The sequence below is a fragment of the Nipponia nippon genome, unplaced genomic scaffold (assembly GCF_047370975.1).
Source record: "Nipponia nippon isolate SJK-2023a ecotype South Korea unplaced genomic scaffold, ASM4737097v1 scaffold_10, whole genome shotgun sequence".
Classification (NCBI taxonomy): Eukaryota; Metazoa; Chordata; class Aves; order Pelecaniformes; family Threskiornithidae; genus Nipponia; species Nipponia nippon.
The window spans coordinates 9529013-9549261 of record NW_028262291.1 but is presented as its reverse complement, the minus strand read 5'-3'; the positions used below and the strand labels follow the sequence as shown (position 1 = coordinate 9549261).

The window sequence follows — 20249 nt, the reverse complement described above, 5'->3', positions numbered from 1 at the left end:
TATTCTTAAAACAATTGTAAGGCATACTGCAACCCTGTTATATAGTATCTCTTTATTTTTAGTTGTCTAAAGCTGATACATCCTCACACACATAAGCTTAGGAATATCTCATTAGAGCTACCTCAATATATTCTTATACCTTCCCAAAGACTATAAAGACAACTTTGCTATCATGATAGGCACATACTAATCAGGAACTAAAATCTCTTACTATTGCAAGTATTTTTTCATCTAGTCTGTATTACCAAAATAACACTAAAAACTTAGGGCAAGAAGAACAAATTCTCCCAGAAGGCCATTTAAGTACAACTGTCACTAACAAACGTGCCACTTTTACAGGCTATTCCCCTGCCCACTGAACAGCAACTACAGATACACTATCGCTGAATGTTAGAAATATTCTACCAACCTGTTCTGACAGAGTTTGTTCCTCTTGGTGGCTGCAGGCTGAGGCCAGACAACGTGTGCAATGCCCACGCTAATTGGCTGAGGGGCAGACAAGGTTATCTGATGTGTTAAAAGAGGCTGCGGTATCATTGAATTGTAATGGGTGCCCTGGGTAATCATCTTCCTGAGGAAAAATAAAGGAAGTTTTAAATTGCAAGTCATCTGCATTGCACCCGTAGATCGTGTTAAACCAAAGCCATTAAGGTATTGCACAAAAATACGTGGACTTACCCCCAGTCTCCAAGCCTCTGTGGGCCAGCCACAGGATCAGAGGCCAGAGATGTAGCAGGAGCTGCCACTGGCGCTACTTGCTGCCATGCAGGAACCAGTATTTGCTGGGTCTGATTCGACCACGTCTGTTGTGAAGCAGAGCAGATTTCATGATGCAAAGAACAACGGAATTCACATTAGCTGCTTGTAGTTCAGCACAAAACAGAAGAGGGACTGCAACAGAACTCTACAGGGCACAAATATTCACCAACCAATAATAAAACAAGAGTTTTACTTTAAAGTAATCCAACCTGAGAAAGGATTCCTGCTCGAATCTGTAGTGGCTGAATCGCGTGGGCTTGGGTCACCAGCGGAACTGCATTATCCACCCTCAGGGAGAAACTGGTGGGTTTGCTATGGTTTGTAGGAATTCCTATCAGGGAGAAAAACACATACTCGAGCTTTAAGCAAAACACCAGTCTTGCATATATTTTCTGAGCAGAATGCAAACATAAAGGATAACTTTACAACATTTTACTATTTTTTTTCTTGATGTGTTTATGAATTAATTCCATAATTTAGACTTTCAAACCAAATAAGTCAACGTCTAAAAGATTTTTGTGCCATTACGTATCTGCACAAATATTTGATGCTGTAATTTCCAGAAAGAACTGCCAATAGCTACTATTCGGAAACAGACTGCTAGAAAGCGGAACGACTTTGGCAGAAAGTTCTGCAAAGCTAAGCATTTTACTCTTTATCACAAATTACATTAAAAGATTTGAAAGGAAGCAGACAAAAGTAAGCAGAACTGAATTTCAAAGCTTCTCACAGCCGATTCCTGCACATCTCATGCTCTGTATTTCTAGCTAGCTGAAACCCATTCCCCTTCGCTCTTATAGCTGGCAACACCACATGTATAATGCCCCTATTTGTTACCAACTCTTTCGTGGGAAACAATGTAAAATTTTCTGTCTATGCCATCAAGTATTTGCAGTAGAATACATAGTCTTATTCTTCCCTTTATCAAAATAATGCAAACCGTAGCACTGTTGGAATATTTCCACAAGAGCATAATAGGAAAAAGATGCATCTCATGCTCTGTATAGATTTCATTATTGTCAGAGGAAACCAACAGATGTATAGCAATGCTGCAATGTTTACTACTAATAATAATTTTTGACATTATAATGTTAAACTAAAATGAATTTTTTTCAACAGATATTGCAACAGAACAGCTATGCTAGAAGAAAATACCGGCTAGGCAAATGTACTGATTTCATCTTCTAACTGCACTTTGTGTCTTGTGCATTAGTCAAAGACTAAGCAATGGGTGTTCGGAGGTAACTACTAAAGAACTACTAAACTAAAGATTAAAAGTGGTTGATTGTTTTTTGGTTTGTTTGTTTGTTTGTTTGTTTTTTAAATCTTTACAGTAAAGGATGAAAGAAAATCTTCATCTGATGTAGTTCTCTCATATCATAACACAATACTAAGTTATAACTATGCAGTCCAAAGCTTTTAATTTTGAAACGCTGTTGACTAATTTTTTCCACACAGCCATCTAGAACAGCAATGTCTTAACTCTGCCAGAAGTAGCCAGCTTTAGCACTTCAGATATTTGACAGAGCAGCCAAGCGGGGAAACCTTGAAGCAGTGCCAGACACCATTAATATCCCTTTCCCTCCGTGCCAGCAACTCAACTTGTCACCTATGTGATGAAAACACTATATTCCCTTCATTCAAGCTGTAGCAGAATTTAATTTGGAAATTTATCATCATACTAAGAATACACTATACAGATCACAGATAAAGTATTTGCCTGTACTGTTTCCTTTTCTATAATCACTTTATTCATCTGGGTATAATGAAAACAGTAGGGTTTTTAAATTATGGAATATGTCATTGTGCAAAGCATATATACAATTTAAATAAGAAATTATTTAGCCATACTAAGTGCTCAGAAGGAAATCTGTATGAAGCTATGCATTTAGCTCATACAGCCTCTGACACTCTGCACGGTGAATACTCGGAGCTTTCATGAGTTTCTGGAAGTCAAGATAGATGCAGCCACAAATAACGTTACTGACAAAGTCTGCCCTATCTGTCTTTATCTAAAGAGAGAAAGACTTCCTGGGCTCTAAGTTTAGGTTAAAAGTGTTGTGGGATTTTTTTCAGAGTGAATCTAGTGTGATTTCTAGAACTTCAAACTGCAGAGAAATGAGGAGTTTGAAAGTCATTCTGAAAAAAAACCAAACAAACTACTTCCTATAAACTCCATCATTTCAAGATCTGATCTCAACATAAAGCCGAACCATCACCAAGACAAATAAATTGCATCTTTGGAGATGAAGACTATAATCAAGCTAACTTAATAAGCAAACAATATAAACTACCTTTCCCTCTCCATAAATGAGTATTACTAGGATAAGAAAGGCTGTTTCATCAGCTCCTCTCTGATCAGCCCACTATAAACAGAAAAAACAAGTTTTGCTTGATATGTTCTGAGATCTAAACGAGGTTTTAAAGACTCCTTCAAAAAAGACCTACGTTTGCATGATGCAAATGCATTTGTTTAGGGAAACAGAGGTTAACTGCATTACCATGTGTCCTAGAGATGCATATGCTTATTTGGTCATTTTCTACACTGCGGAAATACTTCTGTGCTAGCATTTCCACCTCGCAGTCTTCCAAATGTTTCTGACAATTGAACCCTCAGCCAATTATTTCTTTCCATAAATATAAAATTGGATGCTTAAAACAATCTTATCCTTTGTAATACAGGAGAGTTCAGCCAAGCTGCCCCTTCCTCCTCACAACATGATGCGATCAACATTCTCAAAGATTTAGTTATGTGCTTTTTCAGCCATCAGAAAGCTGCAGCAGTTCTATCTAGCATTATAACCACAAGACAGTAAACGTGACACTGTTTACATAAGGCAGCTACATCCTTAAATGAAGCTCCAAGTTTCCAGATGTTTTCTTAAACATTCACTTGGAAGTCCAATAAAAAGACCCAACTTTATTATGCAAGCAGATTTGTCACAAGAACTGTTATATTTTCTTATCCTTATCCCTAGGATACCCTAGGGATATAGTTGGGAAAAAAACCCAAACAAAACAACAAAACAAAATAACCCCAACCAAACAAAAAAATAACAAGCAAACCACCACAACCAAACCAACAAACAAAAAAACCCCAACACACAACACCACTAGAAAAGAAACAAAAAAACCCACCACAACACTGATATTCCCCTCATCTTTCTTGTCTCCTCTCAAGTTTTATTTCAGAATACCCTCCTTTCTTGCTTCAGCTTCCACATTGTGTCCCTCTATTTTATCCTATATATATATGCATACATATACACGTATGTATGTGTGTGTGGTATATGAAGATGGGCTCTGGATTTTCTGCAAATGTTGATTTGGTATTTCTTTCAGAAAGGTGCAATGTATGTGGATCTGACTCACATGCTAATTTTTTTATGACACAATTAACTTCTTTTAACTATATAGCTTAAGTGGATATAATGGAAAACTCAAATACTGCTAACAGACAGACAGTAACTCTCGTATTTCAGGAACCGTAACAATTACGGTTAAACATACCTTGAATAGTTGGAGGACATATAATCAATGCCTGTTGGAAAACATCACTGCAACCAAACTGAGCAGTTCCTGCCTGCAGTGGTATCCCTTGGTGCAAAACTGAATGGGCAGATGCAGTTAATGCCTACGGGAACAGATTCAGTACAGGCAACATTATAACTGTGAAGGTAAATCTCTCACACACTTGTCCCACCAGCTTATATCATAAACAACTAAAATAACTTCTAAAAATTAAACTTTCACATCATTTCACAGGAAGCAATCCCGTTTGGCCACCGGAGGGCACTACAATACAGCACTGCTTTGCTATGGCAACACCAGTTTCTAACTTAATTTTGAAACATACTGAATTCTAATTGGTTTCTTTGTTTGCTTAAGAAAACATTAGGAAAAAATGAGAGGGAAAGACAGAAGATTTTGTCACGTACTAGATGTACTTTTTCAATTATGAAATTAATTAGAAAAACTGCATTAAGGGAATTTATAATTTAAAATAAAAAAAAAAAACAAAACAACCCACGTTTTTACCTGACTTCTTACTGGACCAATTTTGGTAAAGCTCGCAGTCAGATTAGCTGCACTGCCTGAGGCAACTGGTCTCATAAGTGATGTTTTATTGCGATTACTTAAGTCATACAAATTTGATCTGCATTTGCAAACATCCATGATATGAAAACAGGACTTCACTCTGTTAAAATCAGAAAATAAGTTGCTTTAATTAGAATTTCATGTTGTTAAATGTATAAACAAATTCCCCAGAAGAAGGAAAAAAAAAACCAAACACCACCACCCCCCAACATAGTTCAAAGCCCAGAGTTCCCAGTTTCACAGAATGGCATCATACACGGAAGCAGAAAAAAGAAATACTGCTATTACTACGTTCATGTCAAGCCTTTGTAATGCATATTTTAAAATCAAGAAAAATACTGCTATTTCCTGCTCCTTGTATCTAACACCATTTTCTAACAACAGTGTAAAACTAGGAAGGATAGTAAACTAAATGGATGGAAAGCTCTTTCTTTCAGTGAAATGCTTGCACATTAGGAAATCCACAGTGAAACTCACAATTCCAGAACTGCAAGAAAACTTCCAATGCATTCGATATTAACCAATGCATAAAAGAAGGTATCTGAGACGTTACTCTCAAGAGAAAATGCCTACCCTAGCTCTCAATGACTGACAGGAACTAAGGCTCTTCACACTTCCAAAAATCAAGCCCAAGTTTCTGCAGTGTTGGAATTTTATCAACCAGGCATATAAATGATAACTTAGAAATTTATTGCTCTAAATGTTACTTTTCAGAAAAAAACCCCACAGTTATTCAAACAGCTTCCTTGACCAAGTAGATGTGTCTAATATTGCGATCACTTGAAAGAATTCTCTAAGACGTTACAAAAATGACAAAAGATTTTTCTCTCCGATAGCAGATGAAACAACACTATTATACACATGAATTACTACAACGGAGATTTAAAGAAATAATTTGTGTGTGTTACATACTGGTTGCTATGAGGAAAATCGAGGAGGTGCTTCATGGTAACAAAAGAATGGTTCAGGGTCTCAGCTGGAGTGATTCTTAAATCAGCGTCGATCAGCAACATTTTCTTCAACAGACTGACAAATTCCCTCCTATCTGCCTTCTCTGCCAACAGGTCACTTCCTTCCAAATCCATCACCATGTTCACCTGGTGTTGAACAAAACAGTCACATAGAAGACATGAATATTGGTTTAACTATTCCTGTTGTTGCTTTCTGCTATAAAATACTAATATTCAATGATTTTATCATGTAGGGCACGGTGAATTTGCTAGCTTATCCCAGTACGGTTGGCTTGCAATTGGTGACTTTTTTCTGCACACACACTACTCCCCTTGCACCCTCCCCAGCTAAAAACCCCTGAAGGCTTTATTCCAGACTGGGACTCGGAATTTAAAAAGGTGTGGGATAAAGATCTTTATATGGTCTAACTTAAACTACAGAGGTAGTCTTCAAAAAAGAATTTCAACCATGTATTAATGCCGATCTTGCAAAAAGATTTAACTCTCTTTTCAGGATATGGAAGAGAATGAAAAATTTCCTTTTGTTATTGACTAGAGAGTTATAAAGCTAAAGAAAAGTGTGGAAACGTGTTTGTTTTTTTTTTTTAAAGGAAAAACATAATTATATAGAGAATTATATTGTTAAAAAAGCAGAATTATAGTGGAAATTATATAGTTAAGATAGCAGGATCCATATGCATTCTTTTTTTACCCAGAATGGCAGATAAGGTAGAAGAGAGAGTACACATTATACATAAAATTAAAGGGTTCCCCACCACCACAAGGACAAGTACCATTGTTTAACACAAGCAATGGCAAAGGAAGATCTTTATAAAAAGCCCAAAGGACTGACATAGCTAGACATTTTCCTCAGAGCAACATATACAGACAATAATGGATATGACTGATATACAATAAATAATATTCTAAAAGGTGTTTATTTCAAACTAGTAAAATGTTTTAAAAAATCACACATTCCTTTTGCAAAGGAAGAATGCGTTCATACTCACATGCACTATATCATCCAAACTGTTGAAAATATACTTTCTGGCCTCTTTAGACTTCATACCTGTCTCTGCCTCGTGCTCTTCCAATGTCTCAAAAAAGAAAAGGAAAGCGCAGTTTAGAAGTTGACAATAAAGGACACTTATAGCTACAAAGTAACTTTATGTATTTATTGGCCTAATAAACATGTTTTTTAAAAAAATAATTAATATTTCAATTGTATATTTGTATGCTGCTTTGCTGACTGCTTTCATTTTCTAAATTGAAATACAAAAACTACTGAATTTCACGTCTGAGTGATCGTAGTATTGGATTACAACAGATGGTTTCTAAATCGCACAGGAAGTGCTGAAAGCCTAGCAAAACACTGTTTAATGAACCTCTCTTGTGTGCGCATATTTTTGTATATCACAGGTTTTCTATTACTTGTATTTTATACATTTCCTCAAGCTCAAGACTTTTAACTCCAAACAGCAGCAACATCATATCACTGTAAAAAAATGAAACAAAACCCAGGCAGGTTCTGTTCAATTTCTCTTTGCTTTCTCTTTTCTTTTGTTATTTTTATACTTTTATTCCTTTGCATACACAACAGCTGGTGTAAGCATTTTAAACACAGAAGCATGAAAAACAAATCCCAGAGAATGAATGCGATCACCTATCAGTGATTTACGAGCTGGAATACCACCTTCTGTTACAATTTTCCTCCTTCAACACAGACAGCACCAGGAGGCAGGTTTTGTTTTAAGAGTCCATGTTGCAGGAGGCAAGGCAGGACTGCAGGGAAAAATTTTTTTTAACGTAGAGAGTAGAGAAAAGTTTCCAAAATTAACTTTGACAAAACCTGTGAGTAATGACCAATGGTCCATACCAAAACTCCTTTCTTCCCCCAAAACAGCATTTAGTCTGCTGTGAGAGATTTAACCTCTGAAAGGTAACAGCTTCTGAAAATGGGGAGGGCTGTTTGCATCAAGAACTCATTTAGGTTCTCCGATACGGAGAAGCCAGATGTAAACTGTCACCTAATTATCAACCGCTCAAAAAACCAGAAAACTGGAATAATCAGGACGGTGTAATGGGAGAATTCTTACATAACCCGACCCGGCAGCGTTACGGCAGGGCAGCACCGGCCCAGGCCGCTCGGCCCAACGCGCGCCAGGGATTTACCAAGTTGCTGAGGAGAGTTATTACGCAACTTGCATTTTGAGCTCGTCAGCTGTTTGTTATTGCAGAAGTTTTATGTCAACTGTAACTGTTCCCTGACTCCTCGCGTCCTCCGTGAATTTGGTGAAGCAGCAGAATGAAGTAGTACAATTTAAAAAAAAAAAAAAAAAAAATTGCATAGGAAGTTAAAGCTCTGCTTAGGGCCAGTGTGCAATAGTGCTGCTTAGAGAGAAGGCGTGCAGACCGTAAAAGTACATTTTTTTAATTTCATCTGCTTTTATTGTATTGCAACTTTCAGCCGACAAAGACTGTTTTAGCATGAGATCTGAAGGAAATGAGCTGTACACAGTCATGTTGTTTCTTAATCCCCTTTCTCCTAGGAACTTCTGGTCCTGAAGCCAGTTTTGAACAAATTTTGACAGAGCAGTTTGGGCCCCAGAGACAAATTATTCAAAGCGAAGTGAAAAGCAGTGACTGAGTAAGAGAAAAAAAACCTCATTTAGTACCTCTGGAGATACAAGGCTTAATCTGAATTCAATGCTCTCTCTCAACCTGGCACCCGTGCACTGGCCACCCAGCGTGGCGGCTGCACCAGACCTGCCTCTGGGCCAGCCGGCGGGGAGAAAACGTGGGCATGAGCTCGGAGCGCTGGTTTTGGGGAATGGGAAAAATGGAAGGGATACAGAGCAGGGACTGATAAAAATCACAGGAGATGTGGAAGGGAGCTAACAATATCATAGTGAACCTTGGCCCCTCTGGCTTCTCTGGTTACAAATAGATTTTATACTGTTTTCTACTATATTATACTGTTTACCTTTAATCTCCAACTAGAATATGGTGCATCCGTTTCTCTACAGAAAAATCTTGCAGTTTTCGTTCCCATGCTTAACAACTGCTCTCCTGGCAAACCTTGAGTCTGTGAAATGTAACGAATCTGAGGAAGAAAAAAAACCAACATGGGAAGTCATTTACCTCTGATTTTCAAAATCTGATCCACACGTTAAAAACTTGTCATTTCATTTTAAAAATGGCAAAATGAGCCACCCTCAGAGCACCGTAGTTCGACAACTACACCTTACACAGGAGAGAAACCTAACACTGAGCGCTTGATACTGCTCTCTCCATCTCTCAGAGAAAGCCATACATAAACAAACCTAAAGTGACCTATATAAGCAAGCTTTTAAAGTTCGGTCACAGAAATGAGGAGCTGGGGAGAGTGGCTGTCATTACTTTCTCAACTCACTCGAATCTTAAATGTAATATTTTCTTTCTAAACAGGACAATTAGTAGGAGTGCTTTGCTTGCGTACAGAAGTTTGATGATGTTTTTTGGCATACTCTCATTATACAACGCTATAAAAATCCTTCCTGTTTGCTGTTTCCAGTGTATCAGTCTTTTACACCTCTGACACACCTGCATTTCAATCAAATGTTCCACTTGGAAAGGGAATGTGCCTACAACCTCTAGGCATCCAGCAAAAGATACTGTCCTCATCTCAGAAAACCTGCTACTGAATGCGATGGGAATGGACTAGCTTTATGCCTGAAACGGTCAGATGCTCTTTTCCACTGAAATGATTATCCTGCATTTATTTTAGAAGATAATTTACTATGCATTTTTCATTGCTTTTCGTATAGTTGATGATACGAAGTATTACCTAAAATAGTTAAGATTCAAGGCTTTGACAGAAATCTGTTAAAACAACACATTATGATGTGTTTTTAATTACTGTGCATGTAATGTTAACTCACTGTACAAGGGGGGAGTTATCTCAGAAGTAATAAGTCTTTAAAAATTAAAAAAACCACCTTCAGGAAGGACAAACTGGAAGAATAATTGGCAATAATTGAACACTGAGCTTGTTGCAGATTGGGATAGAGGGAGTACGGATTCCAGCAGCCAGGGCTGAAGGTCCACGGGGAGCAAGGGCTGGAGGGCGTTGGGCAGGGTCCCATGCCACATGCCTCCAGACAGCGGCTGCTGGCGTGGGCCAGCCCCTGGAAAAGGTGGAGCAACCGGGGAATAAGAGAGAACGGAAGAAAGGAAAAAAATCATAACGAGAGAGCAGTGAAATACACTGAACCAGAAACTAGGAGATAAGATTAATTCAATGGAAAACAGAGGACTTGAGAGCTAGGAGCACCTGAGCAGGGAAAAACTGATGGGCAGTAAAGAGGAAAGGTACACACGAGGCTTCTGCTGAAATATAAGTGACAGACCAAAGCGGGGAGAAACTAAACACAATGCTGCCAACTTCTGGTATTTGGTATCCTCTATAATTCCCTACATCAGGAAGTAAAGAGAATCCCACTCTGACCAGAAGTCATTCTAGATCATTTAGTTGTTTTCTAAGCATATTATAAAGTCTTAGAAATTAGGAGGAGGAAAGACAATGCATTTATTCAAAAATTTAGCAGTTAAGCACCTGTGGCCTGTTTTCAATGAGTATTAAGGCTCAGAAGACATCACTATTTTCCACTGAGAAGTACAGCTGTTACTGGATATAATCACAAATGAATATAATAACTAAGAGCTTCCTTTCAAGGGCTAGTGTGTTGGTTGCCACATGTCAGGGGGAAAGGCAGCACAAAGCCCTTGCCTGTTCGTTACTCGGTGACACACACTATGTAGCAAGAGGAAAGGAATTTCCTTGGAAGCCATCTTCTACGACTGCTGTACTCGTGTGCACTGAGGAAAACCCTGAATCAAATTTCTCTGAAGCAAGTTTTGCAGACCTGCTTGAGAACAACGACAAGGCTGACTAAAGTAAGGTAATTCCCACTGCTGCTGCAGAGGAGGTTACAGCTGCTCTTCCACCCAACTTCTCCGACATGAAGATCAGACAAGTTGCTAGACGAGTTATTAACTCATGCTTCCAGCAAACTTGAGTGATATGTCTGTCTTTAACTAAATGTCTTTTAAACTCAGTATTCACTTGTAAAGCAAGCAGAAAATCTTATGGGCACCAAGATTAACCCCTAATCCATGTAGTCCTTCGCATCTTGGAAGGTGGCTGTCATTGGTGACAAGCTGTTTACTTGCACTGGCCAGCAGTATCTAGATGTCGAGCCGTGTTGGCCCTGGGCCTACAATAGCAAGAAACATGAGACAGGAATATGCTGTCATAAGGACCTGGCTGTCTGAAACTGAGAGAAGATGAGCATTGGCTATGAAGTTGAGCACTATGAAGGTAGGCGCTCTGAGCACCATACTAAACTGCCTTCATCATGGGTTTCATACACGACAAGATGGCTGTGGTGCAGCGGGGGAAAGAAGGTCTTTTCTTTTCAAATGAGACTCCGTATTATTCTGAAAAACATCCTCATAATCATGAGACTGAGCTTTACACTGTTACTGCTCTCTGTACAAAAGTCAGAGGCTCACAGCTATGTAAGCCCGTTGGCACACATTAACAGTCTGGGCTGCTGCCATCATGACAAATCACAAGTTAATTTGAGGAAAGAATCAGGACATGGGCAGCATTCTCCACCATTCAAATCCCCACTGCATCGTAAGTAACTGAAGATGTGGTCCAAAGCCACGTTCCACAGCCAGAAGCAGCACCTGCGTATATGGGAGATCACGATCAGAAGACCATGAACTGGGCTTACAGGTCCTTCCTCACCCACAGCAGCATCCCTTTTAACAGCTATTTAACAGCAGTACAGGGTCAAAAGTGAAAGTAATTCTGGAAATCATATCTTTTGGCACTTTTTTTGAAAGTCCAGGTCGTCTCCTGCAGTTTCTTTCAAAATAAAAGGTAAACAAATTTGCCAAGTTCTTGGAAATTTTTGAGACAGTATTACAGACTCTTTCCAAAAACAAATGCCTTCACTTTTTTCTTAAAGAACATAATGAACTATATGGTTGTTAGTTGTTTCCTCTTTCGTTCTCGATTTTAACAGCAATGCCCTGCACAAAGGTCTCAACCCATGTTCCACTCATAGCTTACTTCCTACCCATGAAACACTGAAGTTTGTGTAAATGAAGGAAACTAAAATATGAAATGTTACCAAAATAGACACAAAAATCAATATATCCCCTGACAGTGGTTTTAACAAAACGATTTTTAGAAAAGTAGGTCTGATCTGTAAGCACAGGGACCCAGAAGTCCACTGCATGAAGATCAGGATTTGAATAACCTAAACAACATGCTGGAGGAACTGCCCCTAAACTGAACGTTGAATCAAAGGTGTAGAAGTTAGTAACAAGCCAGTGCTGTGGCATCTGGGATTTTCAGGAGATTTCTTTACTTTCAAAGTTCAAAACCAGGCAGGGATAGTCAGAATGCTGATTACATTCCTCCCAAATTTCTACATTATGCTAGAAAATTAAAAAGACTTCTCTCAAGTGTTTTAAACAGAAAATGTTCTACATCTTTCATTAGAAACAACTTTTTTTTTTTAAGTCAGCTCACTAATGCCAATGGTGTCAGTAGCTGAAAACTCCAACAAAGCAAAGGGACAGCTTCAACACCTTCAAGCTTTACCATTGCATATATACAGCATTATTGCAACAGTTGATGCTCGTTCCTCGTGAAGTATAGGCTCTACAAATCTTTGAGCTATGTTGGATTTCCAGAAAGCACCATGAAGTATTCAGAAGGCAACTAATCCTGACATCTGAACAGACATTCCAGAGTCCACCCCATTCACGGCAAGTGAAAGAGAGATTACAATGCAACAGTAGTGGCCACAAACTTTGGCTTCCATCAGAAAAAGCAGCTTCAATACTAACATTTATTTTGCAAGATGGGGGGGGGGGGGGGGGGGGGGGAGAAATTGAACTTTAATTTAGAAAAGCAGCAAAATATACAGTTTGGTCTAGAAACAGGATTTATGTTTCTAGGACAATCAATAAGACTAAATTAAAAGGATTGAACAGACTTGAAGAAATACTACTTAATAAGGGACGTTATTAACATTTGAAATCCTGGATTTAATGATCTGAAATTCTTAAGTTGCAGAAAACGTGCATACGCTTGTGAAATGTATTCTACTACCTGGTCATATTCCAGTGCTCCTGGGTACAGTGGCCATCCAAGAAACAGCTCTGCAATCACACACCCTAACGACCACATGTCTATGGCTTCACAAAACGGCAATCCCAGTATGATCTCTGGTGCTCTGCAAATTAAACATGGTTACTGAATTTTTTCCTTCAGGAAAAAAGGTAATTCAACAATCCAACATGACAAAAAAAACCCCAAAATCTGTTATTTGAAAACACAGGCTGATTATTTCAAATAAAATCGTAACATCAGAAATTGCATTTTGCTTTATCTAGATAATCCGTGGTAATTTTTGGAGCTCTGAGATTTTTTTTTTCCTACAAGTATCAGTTTGCAACATACATCAAAATAATTGATATGCCTGAAAAACAGAATGTCACTGATTCAACATTCTTGCCTTTCCCGAATGATTCGTCCACTCAATGTCATATGCCTGTAACTACATTCTAAACACAACACAGTCATTTATCTCAAAAACAAACAAAAAGTTTTATCTGAAAATACACTTGCACACTTTCCAACTGGACAGTACACTTAAAACTATTTAAAATATCAATTTAATTACAGAACTGCAAATCCCTCAATGAACTCAAATCAGTTTAATGTGATCAATTTTTAAATCACTTAAAATGAAACCATTGCACTTGCTAAAGGGACCAGGTCTTCTTTTTCTCCTAAAACAAATGTGAATTATTTAACCAACAGCATTTGAATTTATTTCTGTATTCAAGAACCAGAAAAATTTGTACTGACACAGCCGCTAAATGGGCTTTTAACATTTCCGTTCATGTGGAACACAACTCAAGTATTTCACAGATACCCATTTTAATCACATTTGTTCTTTTTAAACCTTTCCTCCCAGTTCATTCAAGCTATTAACAAAAGGAAAAAGAACTAAAATATATCTGCATGCTGATATTGAAAGAGGCCTGGAGATGTATATTATTTAAAGCATCACACCATAAAGCGATTTACTTTTAAAACAGACAATCCGTTGTTAGCTTAACATGCCACAGAACAGTAGCAAGGTGGTTAAAACTAACAGGGTAATTCCCAGGGCAGCTGGGCAGAACGGTAGCGTTCAGCTGACCAGGTAACACGCTGGTGGGGAAAATCGTGATTTCTCACCTGCGTAAAAGCTTAAAAATCTTACGCTTCAGCACATATTAGTGTATCACATTGACGTTCCACATACAAAACAGAGTCTCTGACCATAGTAAATTCCTACATATCTCATTTATCTTCTCCTCTGATATTTACCTTTATCAAAATATTCTTTAATTCACCAAAACGTACTGGATTGGGAACAAATTCCTATTTTCATGCCACATTGGGACAGAGAATCTATTTTGCAGTATACAGTAGACCAAGAGCTGAAGCATCTCCATCCCTTTTCACAAGGAGTAGCTGGCAGAAGCTGTACACAGATACACTCCAAGCTCCAAGGATGCACGTTCACTGCCGAGGAAAGACTCGCAACGCTCTGCCTCCTCCCTGACCAGTGAAACCACCAAGCTTCTGCAATGGGGAAAATCTGAGACTTTCCACAGATAAGAAAGTCTACAGGACAGGATATTCTGTTAAATATTTATGCACTTTCCAGTCATGCCAGCACTTCAGTTCTTCCCATCGTTGTCACAAACCGCTTCGGATGCGATTATGTGAAGGATAAATCTTGTCACACTGGTGGTGAAACTGGAGAGGCTCAGTTTTCCACTGCCTTCAAAGATTTGATTACAATAAACTTCTAGGGATCAAACATAATGTATTTTTGTAATGCAGGATCATGACACTGGAGTAAGTATTAGCTAGTTTCGTTATCCGAGAAATAAATTTAATATATCTAGATGCCACAAGCCTAGAAATAGCCATAAGAAACATCTGCCTTCAGCCGCTGGCTGGGTGCCAGCCTGAGTACGGTTGTTACAGATCTCTGTTAAAATACGCTTCCTTTTGTTGTATTATGTTACAGCCCTGAATAGTTAATGAATATACACACAGCCTATGGATATAGGGGCTTTAACAAATGCTTCTGCTAAAATAAGCCCTTTAAAACCTCTTACATTTACTCAACGGTTAATATGTGCACCGTATAAAAATAGCCACAGTCGGTCAGTCTGTCGCTCGTCTCTTTTGAGGGACAGGATGGCAAATAAAAGAAGGGTAAGGGTAGATACAATGACAAAAAAAAAAGAACGTTTACTGTATTTCACAATATAATAATCTTTTAGTTTTTCATGGGTACCACGTAGTTCTGCAATACCAATAAAAATGCTAATAAGTCCAAGGAAAAAGGACATATTTAAGGAGAGGCAAGACCAGTCCTCCTCACCTCCCAACACCTGACCTACCATCCAGAAAGGAAGAGGAAACAAATGTGCTCCCAAGCAGGGCTACCCGCACCTCACTACAGGACAGTGAACAAAAATAATTTTCAGACTAGCTTGAAGGGAGGAAGATGAATAGCTGCTGCTCCGCAGAAATGTCAAATTCGCTGTTTTTCAGGTACAACATCTCCTACCATGGCCTCATGCTGGTCCTTAAAATGGAGCAACTCTCCCACAGCAGACAAAGTTACAACTTGTACTGGCTTTAGATTATGTTTAGATTGGTTTTAACCAGCTCAAATATTTTTGATAAAGGAAAAGTTTGTTAATAGTATGCTCAAAAGCACTTTTTTTTTTTTTTTCCTTCTCTCCTTCTTTTAAACTTCCAGTTTAAATCTATTTGGACAACTGGGGAGGAAAGGGTTAAAGAGCAGGGAGTCATTCTTCAATTTTTATTTTTTCAAGATGAACCACAGCTCTTTGTTCATGTAAGAAATATTTTTACATACAGCTTAAAAGGAAGGTATTCCCTTTCCTAACTACAACCATAGACATTAAATTAAGTGGCAGGAGCTCCAGATGTCCCAACACAGTCACTTTAACATCAGTTTACTCAAAAAAGACTGTAACTTGGTACTTCGCTCTCTCAAACCACCACCACTCTCTCTCTCTCTCTCTGGCTTGGTACCTACTGCTGATGACAAGATGCTCGGTACACCAGAAGCTACTGTAGTTCCCAACTTAGTAAACAGCATCTGTTTTCCCATACCAAGACATCAACAAGGAGAATACCAGAATTTTCTAAACTTCTTAAGGATATCAAATCTTACTTAAATGTACTTAAATGAAATTAAAAGTAAGATTTTACAGAGAGAGCATCTATTTCCTTCTTACCAATGTTAATTCCTTATCAATGTTAATTAAACATTAACTTCTTATCAATGTTAATTAAACATTAATTAAAACATTAACAGAAAACTTCATTTAGAATTTGAAATGCAATATTACTACACTGGAAAGATTCACTAAGCAACAATTGCTAGATTAACACATCTGAAATCCTTCTTTCTGGCTTGACACAGCACAGCTCAATTCAACTCTCTTGAAGCAGACTTTTCAATTGGAAATATCTAAAAAGATGAAAGATGCAAATGAATATTTGCTTCAGCTGCTTGTTTGGATAGTCACGTTTCTATTTATTATACCACAGACCATGAATATACATATTATTCTATAGGTTTTTATAAACTTATGAGGAAAGAAACCACACAATTTGTTCTGTTGATTTGCTTAAAGACCAGAACATTTCATAAAATAATTTAGCTTCCGCATGTTAGCCAGCTTAGAATGAAGCAACAAAATAAGCACATTTGAAGAAAAGTTAAATAATTCCTCAAGGGAGGGTTAAAAAACAAACAAGCAAAAACTACACAAAAATCAAAACCTTGGCATAGTAACAGAAAAATTCTTCCAACCTTTACACTAGGGGAATGAAGAATAGAGAGCAAGATTTAGCCATATTAAAAAAATACATCATGAAAAAAACTGTAAGAAGGCAAGCCATTTCAAATGATCACTACCTAGAAGTCTTTGGTCAGAAATCCAATTTAGAACAAAAGTTAAATGAAAATACTAAAACCCAACAGGTAATGTACATAATAGCAACTGAAGAACAGCATAAACCAACAAAACCAGCAGCTTCCTGGAACTGCTAACTTTATGAAAAATTCTGCTGAACGCATAAATAATTTCTCAAATATGTTCCCACTGAAGGTGCTGTAACAATTGTATGTACCCCTGCACATATCAAGGAAACGAGATTAAAGACTGATCAATTTTGATTTCTATTTCTCTCCTGGCAGTATGAAAGGGTCAACGTATCTACTGTCTAACACATGCCATTGTTTTATTTATTGACCACCAGGTTGCCACCCTCCAGATGAGAGAAGAGTATATAAATAGCCTTCCTCCCCTCATGTCTCACACTCCTTTCAACACACCCATGTGATTTCTCTCCAAGACCAAAACCTTTAGCCACCACCTATACCAACTTCCATGCCAGAAGCTGAAGGTAACGGTGCCATATGAGGAACACATAAAGCATATACTTCATGAAAGAAATAACTAGATATGGGTTGTGAGATGTGTAGTTCTTCTTCTAAAGAAAGGAGATCTAAAAGAAAGATCAGATGCAGTGAAGAAGTTAATGAGATGGTAATGGGCATTCTAACGAGAATTCTCATGTACAATTCATTTTCTTCAACTACCAGTCTTCATCATGATTGTGGAGGAGGGCAAACGTTTCTAAGAGATCTGCAAGACCATAGGAAAGACTCTAGACTAGAGGGATCCAAATCAAGGTGGCAATACTCAGGAAAAAAAAAACCCACAGGCAAGTACACTTCAATAATCTGAAGGATGTCATGGGAATGAACCATGTAATGACAAAATCTGTGGATGATGAAGGATATACAGAGCAGTTGGTTCTCTAGTGCATTTGTGATGGTCTTCAGAAGGAATTTCAAACATGCAATTTGATCAACACAATGACAGGCAGTAGAGCATACATGGTGTATAGTAAACCATACTGAAAATTAATGCACATTATTAATTCATTAATTAATTACCCATAAGAATTAATAGGGTATAAATTAACCAACTTTCCAGTGAAAAGATCCTGGACAACTTTACAGATTACTCGAGAAAAATATCTCACAATTGGGAGCAAAAATAATCAGGATATCAGTATTTATTTTTAAAGGACAAAGACATATCAAAAATTATTATGCCTTATATAAAACTAGTGATATTCCCTCACCTTGAATAGGGTGTTCACTTTTGAATTCTGTGTTCAGTTTTGGTCACCCCCATCTGAAAAAGGATACATCAAATAGAAAAGACGCAGAGAAGGACAATATAAATTAAAGACTTGAAGAGACTTAGGTACAAGAAGAAACCCTGGTTAGAACTATAAAGCTTCAGGAAAGAATGAATGATCAGTAACATTACTCAAATTATATATAAAATAATGGAAGAGGAGGAGCCAGGTGTTCCTAATGCCCTACCTCACTATAGAAGACCAAGGAATCCCCCATCCCCTTTGAGATTAAAGACTGATGTAAATATAGAAGTATTTTTTTTAAAGCCAGAATACAATTAGCCTTTGAGTCACGGGCTGCTGTTGAGGTAAAAAATATTAAGAGTATTTAAGAACGGATCAACACAAAAAAATATCCACAACAGCTCTAGATTAAATAGTAAGGTTCATATCAATGTACAAGAAAAACAGCCATCAGCTCTGTAGAGCTGGAAGAAACTGGCATCAGAAGACACTGAAGTGCAACCTTATGCTATGGTAAATTTTCTCCAGCAACAAAATACCAGAATACATAAACCATGGATCCGATAACACTTGCATCTTTCATTTCTTACATATTAAAATCACCATTGTTGTACAAAGATAAGAGCTACTCAAGCAAATCCCTTGATCCAAACTAAAAAGTCTCTACAATCTTCTTCATGGTCAGACTCATTCGTAAAGCCATTTTGTTAGAATAAGAATTATGTCAATAAAATTTACAGAAGTCTTTAAAAAAAGTCATGTTACAGATAAGATGTTCATTTGAGTGGTGGGTTTGTTGTTGGTTTTGGTTTTTGTTTTTTTTTTAAGAACATTTTCATAGTTGAATTATCTCTTGCTTTTAAGCCCATTGAGTTCTTAGAATACAGATCGGTAGTGTCATGTGTTAACGTACATTCGGTCTTTGAAATGCAAGTATGGTACGCTATGCCAGACAGTGAGCCTTCCTCCCTATCCTTTGAAAAGATTGTTGCTGTAAATCTATAATGCAAAACTGTATTATAGATTTACATTCACAATCCTGGCTTTTCCTGTACAGTTTTCTAGTGTTCTTTTAACTCTGCTATAATTAGGCATTAGGAAGTACATAACTTGCAAATTCTGATTTTTTTGGCGTTTGGGTTTTGGGTTTTTTTGTTTGTTTTTGTTTTTAAACTTTAAGAAGGTAAGACTGAAAGCAAAAATGTAAGTGCTCAGAAACAGACTCTGGAAACATTAGTTAAGCTGGATAGGGGCATCTGTATCTTTGAGGTAGCAGGAAAGAATCCAAAACATTCCTTTGCAATTTAGGGCTATGTCACCATATATCACAAAACACAGGGAGAACAAATATGTTCAAGAAGATATGAGAAGTTATCCCCTCATTCATAATTTCCCTCCTCCTTTGAAGGAGTCCGGTGCACTACCAGACCCTCACGTGGCAAGTGATAGCGAAGACAGGAGGAAATGAGTCACCGTATCTCCTGTAAACTTCTAAGGCCACGGTATCGCTGTGGTGGTGTCCACAGCGCCGCGCAAAAGGAACTCTCATTTCCTGGTAGAAAAATCTTCATTTTAGCATAATAAAACTTTTTCATAGAACTATGCAACATTCAATGGCTAGAAAAGACTTACTTAACATCACAGCCTTCCACGGTTATATATAATGTACAAGACTGGCATGCAGCTGCCAGTTTAACTTTGAACCCTGACCTGACCTTGAGAAGGAGATAGGATCTAAAAACCTTATATAGAGAGTAGCCCAAATATGTACCTACTTACAAAAAGAAGCAATCACTGCAAAAAGAGTTAATTTGAACATAGGGCTCACAACTGAAGGGGGAGGGAAAAAAAAAGACAACAGGAAATCAAACCAGACAAATAACAAATAAATCTTAGGTAATTTCATCAAACAAAACAAAATTACAAGCAAACTATCCTAGTGCTCTTTCCTGATACTGAAAAAGAATTTTGTTTTGAAAGAGCCATCACAAATTTTAACCTAATACACCTTCTCTTACCACTTATGAGAAGTACTAAAGATAATAAAGATTTAGTTATTCCTTTTTGATTTTTCTCAGCTGAGAACAATAAAA

General features: G+C 37.7%; 1 protein-coding gene across 4 annotated transcripts in view; it reads right to left on the bottom strand.

Moving 5' to 3' along the window:
- Positions 1 to 20249, bottom strand: part of HIPK3 (homeodomain interacting protein kinase 3) — a 115620-nt gene that overhangs the window by 12035 nt on the left and 83336 nt on the right. For all 4 annotated transcript variants that reach the window (XM_087744151.1, XM_087744142.1, XM_087744159.1 and 1 more), the window contains exons 3-11: positions 12979 to 13102; positions 8791 to 8910; positions 6818 to 6904; positions 5770 to 5954; positions 4798 to 4957; positions 4270 to 4393; positions 969 to 1090; positions 679 to 803; positions 410 to 571 (exon numbers count right to left, since the gene is read on the bottom strand). In XM_087744151.1, coding sequence (XP_087600277.1) covers positions 410 to 571; positions 679 to 803; positions 969 to 1090; positions 4270 to 4393; positions 4798 to 4957; positions 5770 to 5954; positions 6818 to 6904; positions 8791 to 8910; positions 12979 to 13102 — 1209 coding nt within the window. The remainder of the gene's footprint in view (positions 1 to 409; positions 572 to 678; positions 804 to 968; positions 1091 to 4269; positions 4394 to 4797; positions 4958 to 5769; positions 5955 to 6817; positions 6905 to 8790; positions 8911 to 12978; positions 13103 to 20249) is intronic.